The following is a 15,970-nucleotide window of genomic DNA, read 5'->3' on the forward strand; positions in this document are numbered from 1 at the left end:
GTCTATCTTAACTATTTTCCTCCTTTCTCTTAGACTGCGCAAATGATTCATACAGGGTGTTTCCGGCCTAGTGTTACAAACTTTCAGGGATGATGGGGAAGGGCACATGTATCAATTTGAGATAAGGAACCCTGGTCCGGAAATGACTGAGTCGAAAGTTACAAGCAAAAATAGTTGTGTGGAAATGAAATAATTTTATTCTTCTGTACACCTTATTTATGTGTATTTATCTGTACATCTTACATATACTGTATTCATCTGACGTTTACGTTGTCTACTTACAGTATTCCATTCAGTGCACTGTCTCAGGGGTGGGGACAGGAAACTACACTAAAGCAATGCAGATAGCGTAATGTGTAACGGACATGGTCGGTCCTGATATGCACATTTGTAGACACCAGTGTATGTGTACAAGTTGCAGTGTCCAGTAGATCAGTCCTAGTGAAATGTAGGAGTACACGAGAGCGGAATATGCAGACATGATTTTCGAATACGGATGTGCCAGTGGGAACAGTAGACAAGCTCACAGATTGTATCGGGGCAAGTACCCACGTAGGAGACATCCGGCTCATAACATCTTTCCACGACTGTTCCAAAAGTTAAGGGAAGGAGAGCACGTGGTGCGAAATTACAAATTCCATTTCCACACAACTATTTTTGCTTATAACTTTCGACTCGGTCATTTCCGGACCAGGGTTCCTTATCTCAAATTGATACATGTGCCCTTCCCCATCATCCCTGAAAGTTTGTAACACCAGCCCGAAAACAGCCTGTATATCTTAATGTTGTATATTATCTGATGTCTTCTCCTGCTTCAAACTTTGTCGTGTTCACCATTCCTTCCAGTGCATCCTTCATTACACACTTTTTTCTTAGCCGTGACGCAGTCAAAATAAGATAAAATAAAATAAATTAAAAAGTTGTGGCCTTTGAAGGTAACTAATAATTGGGAACCGCTGGTGTATTTATTGTATAAGCCTAGATATATTGTAACTACATTATTCTATGTGTATATATGCAAAAGAGGCATAATCAAATTAGGCCATAGAATTTGTGAGTAAAAAAATCTTGCATTTTATTTATTTATTTATTCTGGTGTAGTTACGCCATCAGGCCTTCTCTTCCACAAATCTTTTTTTTTTCTCTCTTTTTCAAAAGTCACGTTTGCATCGACTTGGTCAAAATGAAAGTGGCCGGCATCTGAGAGACTAAGTTCAAATCGGGTATTTCCGTGAGCGCTCGGGACAGCCAGGCTTTGTTCAGTAGATTGCGTATATTGTTCTATAGTCCCGACGCTGTTATTTCCGGCGTGACTCCGCCCCTTTGCTTACGTCTTAGAAAGTAAAGGCTCTATGAAGTCTAGGTAGGTAGTATCGTTCGCCATTTTTGTTCTCACATTGCCGAGCTACCATACGAGGAATCTATTTGCCGCACCGTTAAACATTATCATGTCGTAGCTCCTATGGTAATAAATCAAACGCAATGTAATTCAGCAAATAATTGAGCGGCAAATAACGTCTTCGTGTGTTTTCTGCGAACGCCAAAAAAAAAAAGAGCTAAAATGGCGGGCGATTATATTAAGTATTTATCGAGCCTTAAGAAATGAATCAGCAAATCACAAGATGTACACGTTTAAATGTAGCCGACCTGCAACGCGATTGGCTGCCGGAAATTAGAGCGACGGGACTATAGTACTTATAATGGGGGACACAACTATTAATCACTAAAATCATCCGAGAAAATAATTCTTATACGAGATTTATTACAGACAGATCGTTCAGAATGTTTAAACAGTGAATATTGTAACACAAACACTATGTACTGTATAACAGGTTCTCAAGTGGAGTAGGACCATTGCTCGTTACAATGCCATTCTGACTGCAGTAAAACCTTTAGTGTAGTTGGTAGAGCATTAGCTAAGAGTTCGTGAGGTTACAAGTTCAAATCTTCGTGGAGTTACTAAACTTTTTTTTTTTTTTTAAATTCATCAGTGAAAATATAACAGGATTTCGTCATTTTTTTTCCTTAGAATTCTTTTCGCTTTATTATTTTTTTTTTCGTGTTAATAGAAACTTTTGACGCTAGATGGAAGTGACACTAAAGACGACAATTAGGGGCATTTCATATTAAAATGCTGTGTTAATTATTTTATTAATCCCTGTTGCTTTGCACTCTATTGGCTAAGGAACATTCAGTAAATATGTTGACGGTTAAATAATTGGTAATAATTTGTAAGTTGTGCTACAGGAAAAATGATTATTATACTAATCTAAATCCGTAGTCATCAGGGCCTAAACGTATTAATTGTAAACAATATGAAAAACCATAATTCTGATGACAAAATATATTCTGATTTCCTGAAATTATAACAACAAATTCTCACCAATTTTGTAATTGTCTATAAGTAACATGAATTAACATCAGCAAAATTATTTGATTATATTACACTAAAAGGAGTTGTAAAAAATAAAAGAAAGGACAAAACAAAAAAAATCACTACAGAGATTCGAACTCGAACTGTCAGCAAGAAGTTAAGTAGCTTAGCCACTGCTCCAAGCCAAGCATGCTGTGGAGGTATTAAAATGCTGTGTTAATTATTTTATTAATCCTTGTTGCTTTACACTCAATTGCCTAAGGAACATTCAGTAAATATGTTGACGGTTAAATAATTGGCAAGAATAATTAATTTGCAAGCTGTGCTATAGGGAATATGATTATTATACTAATCTAAATCCGTAATCATCAGGGCCTAAACTAGTAGGACAAGAAGAAAAACCGTAATTCTGATAACAAAATATATCCTGATTTCCTGGAATTATAACCACAAATTTTTACCAATTTTGTAATGATCTATAAGTAACAAGAATTAACATAAGCAAAATTATTTGATTATATTACAATAAAAGGAGTTGTAAAAATACAAGAAAGGACAAAACAAACAATTCTCTACGGAGATTCGAAGCATGCTGTGAAGATAGCCCAAATCAGCGCCTTGTATTATGGAGTTAACTAAAGCGGCGCACGGAGGTTTACGCTCACCCGAAGGCACTTAGAGAAAATTTTCACTGCTCAAGATACCGGCCATTTTCATTTTGACCAAATGTACATTTAGCCTCAGTATGACAAGTGATAGAGCAAATTACAATGGAAACTTGGCTGGGAACGTATGACATACCTCTCATTACTTCAAAATCTTTGGTCGGATAACTGAATAATATTTTGGAATGAAGAATCAGGATGTAGTTGACAGTTGAAAAATAATTTCACTCAATATGAGAACGCTATTCCTAATTGGTATATTTTATGTTTTCAGCTGTTGATGGAATGTCAGACTCGGAAATTGCGACTGCAAACCAAGATGACTTCCTCCCTCCTTTAGTACGACTACAGAAGTATTCAACGTCAGAGAACATCTTCCATCGGTAAGTTACGCACTTTTTTGTGTGTGCCATTTGTCATAATTTATGATTTTGAAGTGTGTGTTCAGATGTGTAAGTTACGTTCGGTTGTCGCAATGAATTTGTGTCGAATTAATGCGTAGTGTTCCTGTTTCACAAGATGTTCATGCCACAGGTTTAATTTTGCGAGATAATACTCAAATGTTGTTGTACTTTCGATTTCGCATTTAATTTTCATGTTCAGGCGTGGTGATTGTAAAGTCATAATTACTTTTTCGAAATTAATCATTTCTCTCCATCCGAAAGTTACGAAGATACCGAATCGAATGTATGTTTGCCTATGTGCTAAGAAATTAATTTCCTTTTGTCTAGTATTAAAACAATAAAATTATTGTCGTATTAGCAAATTCAATAATTTTTCCACCTGTATCGAGGGTAGAAATTGTACACAGAGGCATGTTAGGCAGTGCAGAAAGAAATTGTCAAGTAAATAAATTAATTTGTGTTCCAGGCATACCGATAGAAATGAAATTAATATATTTTGTCTAGTAGGTGCCATTTGTGCAGAAGAATGAAAAGTCGATGAATCTGGTGCACTAAAAGTAGTCTTAATTTAAATACCGTTTCTTTGCTTTCTAATGTATGGATGTGACTGAGTAGTTGTGGAAAAATCGTGATTTTTGAGCGTATCTGCAAAATACATTTGACAATTTCGGTTTTTAAGAAAGAGAGCGTCTTCGTTGTGTACCATCGCTATTATCACCAGTTAATACTTAACCGTTTACTAGGCCTGAAAATAATGTTTCATTGTGAAAATGTCCCGTTTTTATGTTAATACTGGGAACAACAGCTTATGTACTTGATTCTTTAGCTTATGTTGTCTCGTTTTATAAGGAGTAACTCAGCATAAACAATGCACTAAGTACAAGCTGCTATTATTTTATTATCTAGCGAGCGTTGTTAGTGTTGACAACAAATTCATTGGCTGCATTTGTGAAGTAAGTGAACCTACAAATGATGCAACCTTACCACCCATACTGGGTGGAAAATGCTATGTCTAGGAATTATTATTCTGATTTCTAATTGGCCATGATTACACAGGAAAGAATGTGTGGAAGATCAGGTACCCTTTGTATTTGATGTTAACATTTTTAGCAATGTTTTGATCCACGCTGTGAATTATCTACGACGTGATAAGCAATACGTGCACAGCAGTGTGGCAATATAAAATTCTACAAAGAAGTACAGAATTAAATGCGGGGGGAAAAAGATTACTGGTGAAATTGATGACCATGCAGTTACGAGATACTGTCAGCATATAAAATCTTAATGCAATCTTATAAGTAGTGACAGGTAAAATGTGAAATTTCATATTCTAAACCATTCCTGCTAGAGGTGTGGTAACAAGATTTTCACAATTTACAATGTGTAGAACGCAATTAACACCAAAAAATTCTCATTTCATAAAAATGGTCAGTTTTATTAATATTTGCACGATTTTATTCTTTCCGTTAATATTTCTATAACTACCACTGAACCAGGCTTTCTACACATTATAAGGAGGTAATAAAGATGTTTTCCAGGAGGAGTCCAAGTCACTCATTCCGCCAGCATTTCGAGATTCCGAAGGGCAAGTGAAACTCCAAATTTTTCTTTATAGTCATTGAACTCGTAGCGTCAATAAATTTGAGAAACCAAAATAAAATAATTGGTTCCTACTCGACCTTTTCTCATTCTTGTGAATCTAGAGAAAGTCTTTTTAGTTTACGTGTGAATTAATGAACAGGTGTCAACCATCACTTTTTCTGTCTACTTAATTTCTTCCCTTTTTATAACATCTTGGATTTTTCATCGTACTTATTGGAGGTGTAATCTTGTGCCAATAAATATAGAATAGTTACTAATGTTGTATTGTAACCACTGTTGAGTCCATGCAAAGTAAGAACTTCCAGTTTCTAATCATTCTTGCATTCAAGTGACTCAAAAACTGTTGATTTAAGCATATTTATTTTATTTTATTTGGCATATTAAATATAGATAAAATTATTGATGTCTAAAGGTTTATTTTGTAAATAATAATATAAACCTGCTCTAAACTGTTTAGGAATGAAGATATCTTTGCATTGAAATACTTTATATTTTCATATTTTGGCAAACTTTTTTCTCTACTTACGAGGTTTTACCTTTTGATGAAGTAGGCTTCGTTACATTACGTCAGATAGGAATGTGAGTTTCGTGTGAAAATGAGGCATTAATTGCCAAGATTTGAGCAGATTGGAAAAGCAGATCACTTCGTATAAATTCAAACTTTGAAGTTTACCTATTGGCTGTGTCAGCACTGAGTTCTTGTCACTGTTGCGTCCACTAAGAATAATAAATAAGAACGTAAGAAAAGCATTTTAGTTAGTGTGGCGCGTAATCACATAGTCACGATGTTGTTTAGCAGGTTTTTGCCTCCATATTTGACTTTGTCGTAGATAACCGAAACGTATAAAAATGTATTTGTCGAGAAATGGCAGGTAATGTCACCATCTTTTGTTTTGCTAGGAATAACAGACGTGGAGTAATGGACGAATTTGCGTGTGAAAAATGACGGTGGTACAAAGAAATTCTCCATTTAACCAAATAAATAATTGGAGCACACTATTTAACACTTTAATTCAGGAGTTCAGATTCTATCAGTAGAGATCCTATTTTATTGTGAATAAAAATCCGACATTTCTATATTAGAAAGTGCTTAATTTGGTGTTATTTCGCATAAAAAGGACATAAATTGTGTGTTATTTCGCATTTAAGAACATTTTGATTATCATTGTGCAAAAATACATTACTGAATATTCCCACAAGGACTAGAGGTCTGTATCATTAAGAAAATCTTTCTTAAGGTTCATTTTGCATTTGAACAATGATATAGGCACTTAACCTGTAGGTAAATTAGCATAACAGTCTCATGTAGGCCTACTTCGTGTAAATTAATAACTAGTAGGTATCACAAAAGATTCAAACTTTCTACAGACGTGGACAAATTATTAACAAAATTGATTATTTTTATGATCATTCTGTTTACAAAATTTGATTTTTCAATTTAGACTACAGTTGACAATTTTGCATATTTCTATCATTACAGTAGACAGAAATATGCAAAAATGTCAACTGTAGTTTAAATTAAAGAGTTAAATATTGTAAAAATATATAATAAAAATCTTCAATTTTGTTAATAATTTGTAAATTAGCAAAAATGTCAACTACAGTCTAAATTCAAGAGTCAAATTTTGTAAAACTATAAAATAAAAATCTTCAGTTTGCTAATAATTTGGAAATATCCAAAATGTCAACTGTATTCCAAATTGAAGAATCGAATTTTGTAAAAATATATAATGCAAATCTTCAATTTTGCTAATAATTTGGAAATACGCAAAAATATCAAATGTAGTCCAAACTGAAGAGTTAAATTTTCTAAAACTACAATACAAATCTTCAATTTTGCTAATAATTTGGAAATACGCAAAAATACCAAATGTAGTCAAAATTGAAGAATCATATTTTGTAAAAATATATACTAAAAATCTTCAATTTTGCTAATAATTTGTCCACGTCTGTATTTCATATTTAAAAATGAAGTCACTCGAAATATGGGTTGAATATTAAATTCAAAATTCTGTATTGAAATAGGTCTGAGCATTAAGTTCAAAGTTTTTTACATGAGTATCAGTGCAAAACAGATTATATTTTAATCACTTGAAAATGTTTAAAAAAATTCCACTGACTAATTACAACAAAATCGTAAATCCATCTAACTCCGTCGCCATGTCTGCCAACGGTATAGCGCGCAGGGAACTGAGTTTCATCAAGGATTGTTGCATTTATTCATGCACATGTTTACATGACTTTCAATAGATGTATCTTTTGCGCACTTGAAATTGAAATATCTTAAAGAATAAAATAATATTTCTCTTGAAAAAAAGAAACACTCATTTGGAATAAATTCATGCTGAAAACAAAAATTCACGTCTGTTACAAAATTTCGCTTTGCTTCGCGATTTTAAAACTTAATGATATTTCGACCTGGAAGGGCATTAAACATAACATTTTTGCTTTTATCAACAGTAATCTCATTAGAGGTTTTGATTTATCTAGAGAAAACCAAAACTCGAGTGGGATTTAATTGACTATTACACGATTAGAAGAAAGTATATAAAGATTAGAAGTAACAAAGTATTCCAATACAATAAAATATTAATTGGCTTAAGAAAATACAACTGTCTTCAAATGTATTATTGTACCATCTCAACATTACGCTAGATGGCAGTAGTGTTTTATAATTACGTTTTCTTGTTATCAGTTGTGCCAACTATGGAATCTTCATTGAACTCTGTGGACGGTTACTAGTCAAGAAGGCTTTGTTGATTCAGTTTCATTTTTATTAAAACATTTGCATTCCATATCAATCATCCGGATCCCAGTAATCAACATCACTTGACAGATGATTTTCAATAAATCTTAGTATTAAACAATCTCTGATACGTGACTATCCATAATATCATATAGCAGAAGCTATAACATAACCTAAATAATATAAACAAGTGTTAGAAAAGTTTTAATTAGGGATGATGAAATAAACAAGAAACGTTTTAATTAACGATGATGAAATAAAAAATAAACATGAATAATTTTAAAAGAAACAATTATTGAAAGTACAATTTTCAAATTTGAATGTTTTAGTGGTTGGTGGTTCAGTTGATGTTATATTGGACATGTGCGTAAAAGAAGTGAACTCGTTGATGTATATGGTGTATCCCTCAACTTATTCAGGATTTCTGAATGGTACTCTTCATATATGACCAGTGATCTTTATTAATTCTTGTTCTTGAATGCCAATGCGAGTCATATTTGAAAGTGCTGTGCATCGACTGGAGTGGTTTGTAATTTTTTTTTTTTTTTTTGACGTCCAGACAAGTGTAGTTTGAAATGTTGGCAAACAAAGAAACAAATGCTAGGGTAGTGATAAAAATAAACGAATGCTAGGGACTCGATAAAATTAAACAAATGCTAGGGACGCGATAAAATTGTGTGATAAGCAGCCATGATTGGTTGAAAGACGTCCTTCCGTACGGTTTTATTGGTCAAAAGTAGTGTGACGTAGGTGTAATAGTCGTCTGAAAAACCGTATTTGGCGAATCCTTGGTTTGCGAAAATTAAGTACGCGTTCCTATAGGATTCCACTACAATTTTATCTCGAACTCATGAGAATAATCAATAGGCCAGGGAAGGAAGATTGACGTACTAAGCTGCAGTGAACCACGGTAGTACTGTAAGTCATTGAATAATAGAAGAGTGCTTTTGTAAAAGACGAGTATTTTTGTGGTAAAACGGTTTATGTACAAATTATCGTGGATCACTATATCCGTTGCGATATACATTTTCATATGTAGCATCTCGAAAAGTCCATAAGTATCGAGTTTGGTTTTCGCTGCGTCTCAAATTCAATTGCTTACAGAAGTCCCTTAAAGTAAAAAGCGATATTCATTTTTTTTTAGTACGTTGTGCGTACTCAGATCGTTTTTCATTTGTTACAGTTGCAACTTTGCAGAGAACACCGCGAAGGGGAATTGTCTCGTGCACTATATTCTTTTCTGTGGTAGTAAACCTGTTTGAAATTTGGTATACATAGGGCAGTTCTCGAGGGTTATGCGCTCCATGATCCTCTTATAATAGAAGGCAGCCCGAGTACTGCAGAAGAATGGAGATGCAAAACACGCTGTTGCTGCTTTCTGCTCCTGCAGTGCGTTCCTGCACTCTGACAGCTTTTACTACTTTATTTTTCCCACTGAAAGGTGCGATAAGCAGGGTAAACCAACTCTGACCTGCCTATGAAGAAATAGCAGTCATTTCCCATGGCGAATTTTATATCAGTGGTCTTAAAACAGTATATACGTAGTAGCATTTATCTATGTATAAACACAACGCAGAAACGGTGATCACTAGTGACTGGAAAAATATGAAATTTCATCATGCCTGCAAGCGGTATGGGAACAAGGATTTTCACGATTGAGGATGTATAGAACGCGATTAACTGAAGACAATTTTTCATATAATAACAATAATGTATTGGTAAAATGTTCACATTTAATAAAATTATTAGTATTTTTTTTCTTCATATTTTTACAATTTTCTCTCCTTTGTTAATGTTTCTACAGGGTCATCATTTTATTTTTACTTCAACTTTTATCGTACCTGAGTTTTCGAATGTACTTCACTCCCACCCCTTCTACTAACGAAGTTCCAACTGTCATCCACACAGAACCAAGGCCGCAGTACTGAGTTAGTGATTATAGTACGTATCAGAAATATGTTCGCGTTTTCCAGTGACGAAAATTTCCAATATTGAATCATATTTTCGCAAAGGTACTGTCGTCCGTTTGCCTACGTCGCATCCCGATTTCCCCCACCTGCTTCTCTCACTCCACTGTAAAGGCTAGTGGCTGGGCTTTCTTAGCTCTTTTCTGAAAACATTAATTTCTGTTAGGAATTAATTGGACGTCTACGTAATATTATGCAACTGTTTAAAATAACTTAAATAAAAGGACTTCGTTAAGTAATTATCACGTGATTTCCCCCCCCCCCTTCTACGACCCTGCGACATAACCACTTGGACGGACAGTAGATAGCATGTCTGAGTAATTTTATCTGTGCGGGTCGGGCAGAAGTGAAGACTAAATTTACAGCACGTAAGGTACTCTTTTATAGAGTAGGTACAGAATTATTTCAACATGAGTTACTAAGTATGAAGGACGAAACTGGTAATTGGAATTAGATGCAATAGTCTAATGTGCGATAATAGGCACAAAAGAACTGAAGCCTGTATCGAAATGAACGGGCACCATTTTCAAAAATGTGTTTAAATATCCATATTATGATTATTTTTCATTTTAACTTCATTCTCTATATCGTACGCTAATGTACTGTAGACAGTATAATATACGCTGCATAATGAATACGTTCGCATGGATAACTCAGTTCGTGAGTAAAAACACTTATTGTTAATACTGTACTGTATTTTGATTAAACAAAACCTAATGAAAATTATCACACTCAAAATCGCGATATTTCCTAGTTTACGTAAATGGATGAACTACTATTCTTCCCTCCTATACCTAGTAAAGTGATTTGTTTGTATTTTACGCCAGTATCATCAAACTCCAGTCGTGGAAGGAGGTAGCAAACGGTGTTTCCGGATCTCAATCATTAATTCAAAGGTATAGCCAGGTTAATATTAAAACTGTTAGTAAAAATAAAATGATGTCCTTGTATAACTACACCGAACTATGCTTGCCAGATATTATAAGGATGCAATAGAGATGTTTTCGTGAAAGACCCAAATACCCTTTAAACTCTATGAAGTTAGTAAAGCGCCTGAAGGTAAGAGCAATGAAATACCGGCTACCAAATGTAGCAAAATACAATTATGCTCCTATTACATCATGTGATGTCGTGAGATCCTTTCCATCGCACAAAACATTATTAACTGGTAGAAGATGTAAAATTTACCAGAAAATATGGATAATTTACTTGAACCTATTATATCAACCAGTGTTCAGTCTCCAGCCAAAATAAGTAGTATATTTTTTTTTATTCTCTGCAATGTTCTTGCATTCAGGTAAAGGTTTGATGCTAAAAGTTATTTAAGATGTATTGCATTTTATTTGGTAGCATATTAAATACAGACAAATACTAATCTTTAAAGGCTTAATTTGTAAATAATAATGTAAACCTAGTAAAAGTGGTTTAGGAACGAAAATATTTTAGCAATGAAATATCTCTCACATTTTCATTTTTTGCCAAAATAAATTTCAGATTTTGCCAAAACTTTCTTCATATGTTGCCAGTCTCTAGTGATCACAATGTGAACTGTCATATGCGAATTGATTAATGCCGATTGACTCATACGACATGTGATTTGTAATTTGTAGAACACGTGTTCCGATATAATGAACACAGTGATTAATAATATGAAGTTAAAGACCACGGACATTTAAATACTGAGCGTATATATGGACATTCGAGAAATTGCGTACTTTAAAAAGTATGTGTGGTGGTTTGTTGAGATTTAATTCTTGTAACATGTCGAAATGAGATACTATTGATGCTCTTCACGCTAGTGATTTTTCAGATCTGGAATGCTACCCGAAACAAATTCATATTTTTGCAACTGCTCGGAATTATATTTTATTTTTCATCTTTAAGTCACTTGTTTTTTTCTAAGAGAGTCACAAATGTTTATCAGTTATCACATTACAAACACGGGTATACACGCTGAAGCGGCTTTTTTTTTTCCTGCGTTCGAACTAAGTGGCTGGTATCATGGCGGAGTTACTATAAATGGGTGATATCGCGATGAAATCACGGATTTTTCCATCGAGAGAAACCTATGTCTGGGTGTTATCACGCTAAAATTATGAATGTTCCTTCGAGAGTTAACGTATTTACTCTCATATTAGACCACCTTTTTCCTTATTTTTAATACAAAAAAATTGTGGAGAGAGGTCTTACAATATGCATATAGGGTAAAGGTTGGTAGATTGTGACACTAATAATATTATGATAGTATTTTTTTTTTTTAAACTGAGTGAGAGGAGGACTTGTGCAGAAACTTGTCCACGAGCATTCCCTGAATACGTTGACTCAAAAAATCTATCTTCCTCTCGTTCAGTAAAATTGTAAAAAATTTTCAAAAAGAACTATCATAATATTATTATTATCACAATTTATCAACCTTTACCCTACGTATAAAAACAATAAGAAAACAAAGTTTTTAAAGCTAGGCAACAATAGACCTAAATATAGAAATTATTTAAAAATACCAATAATTCTCCGCAACGTCAGTCATATTCAATTTAAATGCAACAAATTAACTCGCTTGCTTGTTACTCATTTTTACATTCACACCTGACACTGATCTCTTTCTCTGAATAACGACATCGACAGTACGGTATGCGAAAACCGATATCATCACTAGAAGAAGAAAGGGAATTTGTCTCTCTGTGCTCTACAATGGAAGGACTTAAGGCTGGTTCACAATAAACCGGGAACGAGAACCAGAGTGAAAACGAGAAGCAGAGAACGTGAATATGTCAATTTTTTATTCACAATAAACCGAGAACGTAGACTTTGCATATCGATATGCATATCAATAACGATATGTAAAGTCGATATTACGCATTCTGATGTTATTTATGTATAATTGACTAATGGCGTTCTCTCATGAGTACAAGGCAGCCAATATAAACACAGGTTAACGAACTTCGAAATTTCAACTGAAACATTTCATTAGGTACGGTACTATAAATATGCCCATGCATCTTTATTATCACAACCTATTTTAAGTCTACCATAACGTAAAATAGAGAAGAAACATTTGTAATAGAACAAAAATGAACACAACAGTAGTTATTGAATTGAAGCATGAATATGTAGTGTGTAATACAACCAATACAGTAATAAAATATGATTCACTTACGATCGGTTTTCAAAGACGCAGCTATTGAAAGCCACGTATTCTCCTTCATTTTCTCATCTTTATACGAGGCGCGCCGCTTATCGTAAACGTGAGGATTTTCCTCAACACTCAATATTAGAATCTCATCAAATAAAACTTGCTCCATGATGCACAGCACAGAACAAAATAATGCATAGGTTATGTCACGGTCTTCTTGCTACAAAATATATGACGACAAAATAGCTTTTAGATGGCAATAGAATGAATCTAGTGGGCTGTGATCGGAAACGTGAACGCCAAAGTTGAAACTTGGCCAACTCTCCGTTCCCGATCCCGGGCTCCGGCAAGCTTTTCGTTAATTGTGAATGCTCACATTTAAATGTACACATTTTAACAATTTTACCGTTTTCGTTTTCGTTCCGATTCTCGTTTCCGGTTTATTGTGAACCAGCCTTAACAGGACAGAGAGTTATAACTCTCATTTGAATTACATGGAGCAACTGTGGTTCCATCTAGCGTTCGTTGTCAATCGACGGTGGCGATTCTGGTGGTTGGTCTCTTCCACATGTTACCTATTTTAACATGGGGATGGTCAATCTGTTACATGTGTGATCAGGGGTAGTATCAAAGTGAAATCGCAGGCTTGGTTAAAACTGGATAAAATCATTATGAAATGATGGATGTCCCTTTGAAAGTTCCTTAAAAGTGAGTGAAATCACGCATGTTCCTTCGAGTTGGTGTTGCTCGCATACAACTTAGCGGCTGCTCGCATTGACCCTTCCTGGGCCCCATCGCCCGGCGGGCGGCGCTCCCGAAATAAACTCCACGACCAGATTTAAGTCGGGAAGAATGATTGGGAGATGCGTGCGTCCTAAATCTGGTGCGGCGTCGCGCCGCGACGGCACAGACGCTTTAATATTAACTTCATTGTTTTGGTTCGGCCTGATATTTATACTTCGACTGCTGTGCCACTGTCACGTCTGCCGGATCGAATCCTGTCGGACACACCATTACGTTAGCGAGGCAGTTTCATTCTCATTATGCGAAGTGTAAGAAAAAGTATTGTGATGATTAGAGACCCGGATAATTTTTCAAGTGAACTGTCCTTAGTTTCTTGGGTAATAATTTTTCAAGTGAACTGTCTTGGGTAAACATTAAAAAAATTTCTTGCGTAAAACGGAAGTATTCTCGGGAAAAATTATTTACTTAGAGCTGACTTAACTACACTGATTAACATGGGCTATTCTAATTTTCATAATTCATGCTCAAAACATGCTCCTTCCGCTATCACTCAAGAAAATACTAGTGGAAACACTAGTAATGCCCCACTTCGATTATTGTGATTTTCAACCAGTCGCAAAAATTACAACGTGTTCATAATTCGCTTCGTCTGCGATGTCCGTCGCGCTGACCACATTACCCCATCCTTCCAAACTTTAAACTGGCTAACGGCTTAACGAACGTAGAAATGTTCATTCTCTTGTTCTCCTTTTCCAAGTCCTTCACACCTCTACACCTACCTACCTTGCCTCCCGTTTCAGTTACCTGTCATCATATCATAATCTCTTCACACACACGCAAAATAGCCGCATACTAGCCATACCAACACATAAGACATCATCGTATTCATCATCATACACAATCTCGCTCTCGCGCTTGTGGAATACCCTACCCAGTGACATCAGAGACTGTCGGAATTTAGTAACGTTCAAAAGCAAACTTATTACGCATTTTCTTACTGCGTAGAGTAGGTTTAATTTTTACTTAATCAATAAAATAAATGCTTCTCTCTTCTTAACTTTTACAATAAACTGTCTAGCTTTTATTAATCAGTTAATCTTTTAGTACTTTGATTTTTATTGCATTTGTAAATTTAATATTAATTGTAATTGTATTCTTAATATTGTAGTTGTAATCCCCTGGTAGAGGGGAAGAGAAGGCCTGATGGCCTTATCTCTACCAGGTTAAATAAAATAAATAAATAAATAAGATAAATAAAAATAGAAAAGAAAAAGACAAATATGTAACTAAGATTAAAGGAGAATAAGCGTATATAGGTTGTCATAATTTTGTATATGGAGACAACGGCTCCAAATTCGCCGTACTGAGTTTCGATCTGGCCTGTCAACACGCATGTAGATTTGAGTTTTATTTATGTACTAGCCATACCCGTGCGCTTCGCTGCACGTCTTGTTATAAATAAATCATTGACTTAAATCTGTTATATTTCCAAATAGAGCTATGTTATTATTAATGAATAGTTTAGTTTATTATAAGTTATAAGTAGTTTTCTCCTGAATTATTTTCAAAGTCAGTTACTAACTTAATGAATAAATATCGGTGAAGATGATCCAACACGGTATTAAAATATGGTGATGTAAAGTGTTACGATGCACAGAAAACCATAAAAATATATGCACTATACATGAAATGAATCAGTATATCAAATTCAAGTCTTCAAAATTGGCACACAGAGTTTAGAAAGTTATAATCACTAAAATATGCGAGACTTCAATCATTTGCAACAATTAATGTCATGGCCCACTGAGGTGGCAATGGCATAAAAAGCATTGTTATTTTAAAACTAATGTATGTCGTTAAATATCAGTCCTATCAAAACTTTGCATAGAATAACATTTATCGGAAATCATTTTTAAAGAAACTTTTGTCATGTAATATTTTTCATGAAAATCAATAATAAGGGAGATATTTCGATTTATTTAATTCCGGCCCCCTTATAACCCCTCCTTTTAAATAAAGTATTTTGGATGCCATATAGCCTAAAATCTAAGTTACAATGAACTTAATTTATATTCCAATTTTCGTATAAATGGGTGCAGTCATTATCGCGTGAAAAGGTGACAGACAGACATACATACAAAAAAAAATAGGTTTCAGGATGGTTAATTATACATGATAAAACAGATTATTTTTGGGAAAGCGAAAATTACAAGAAAAATTTCGGTTACAGATTTATTATTAGTATAGATATTTTGCGATTTCGCGAGTCGCAAAATTTTCAGATCATTTTCATTTCATTTATTATATGCCATAGATCTTGCATTAACATTGAAGC

At 34.4% G+C, this 15,970-nt stretch overlaps 1 protein-coding gene across 3 annotated transcripts in view; it reads left to right on the forward strand.

Moving 5' to 3' along the window:
* The window catches only part of LOC138706642 (serine/threonine-protein phosphatase 4 regulatory subunit 1-like), a 439,770-nt gene that overhangs the window by 103,652 nt on the left and 320,148 nt on the right, over nt 1–15,970 (forward strand). For all 3 annotated transcript variants that reach the window (XM_069836179.1, XM_069836180.1, XM_069836181.1), the window contains one exon: nt 3,314–3,422. In XM_069836179.1, the coding sequence (XP_069692280.1) occupies nt 3,314–3,422 (109 nt within the window). The remainder of the gene's footprint in view (nt 1–3,313; nt 3,423–15,970) is intronic.

This window comes from Periplaneta americana, chromosome 9 (genome assembly GCF_040183065.1).
Source record: "Periplaneta americana isolate PAMFEO1 chromosome 9, P.americana_PAMFEO1_priV1, whole genome shotgun sequence".
Taxonomy (NCBI): domain Eukaryota; kingdom Metazoa; phylum Arthropoda; class Insecta; order Blattodea; family Blattidae; genus Periplaneta; species Periplaneta americana.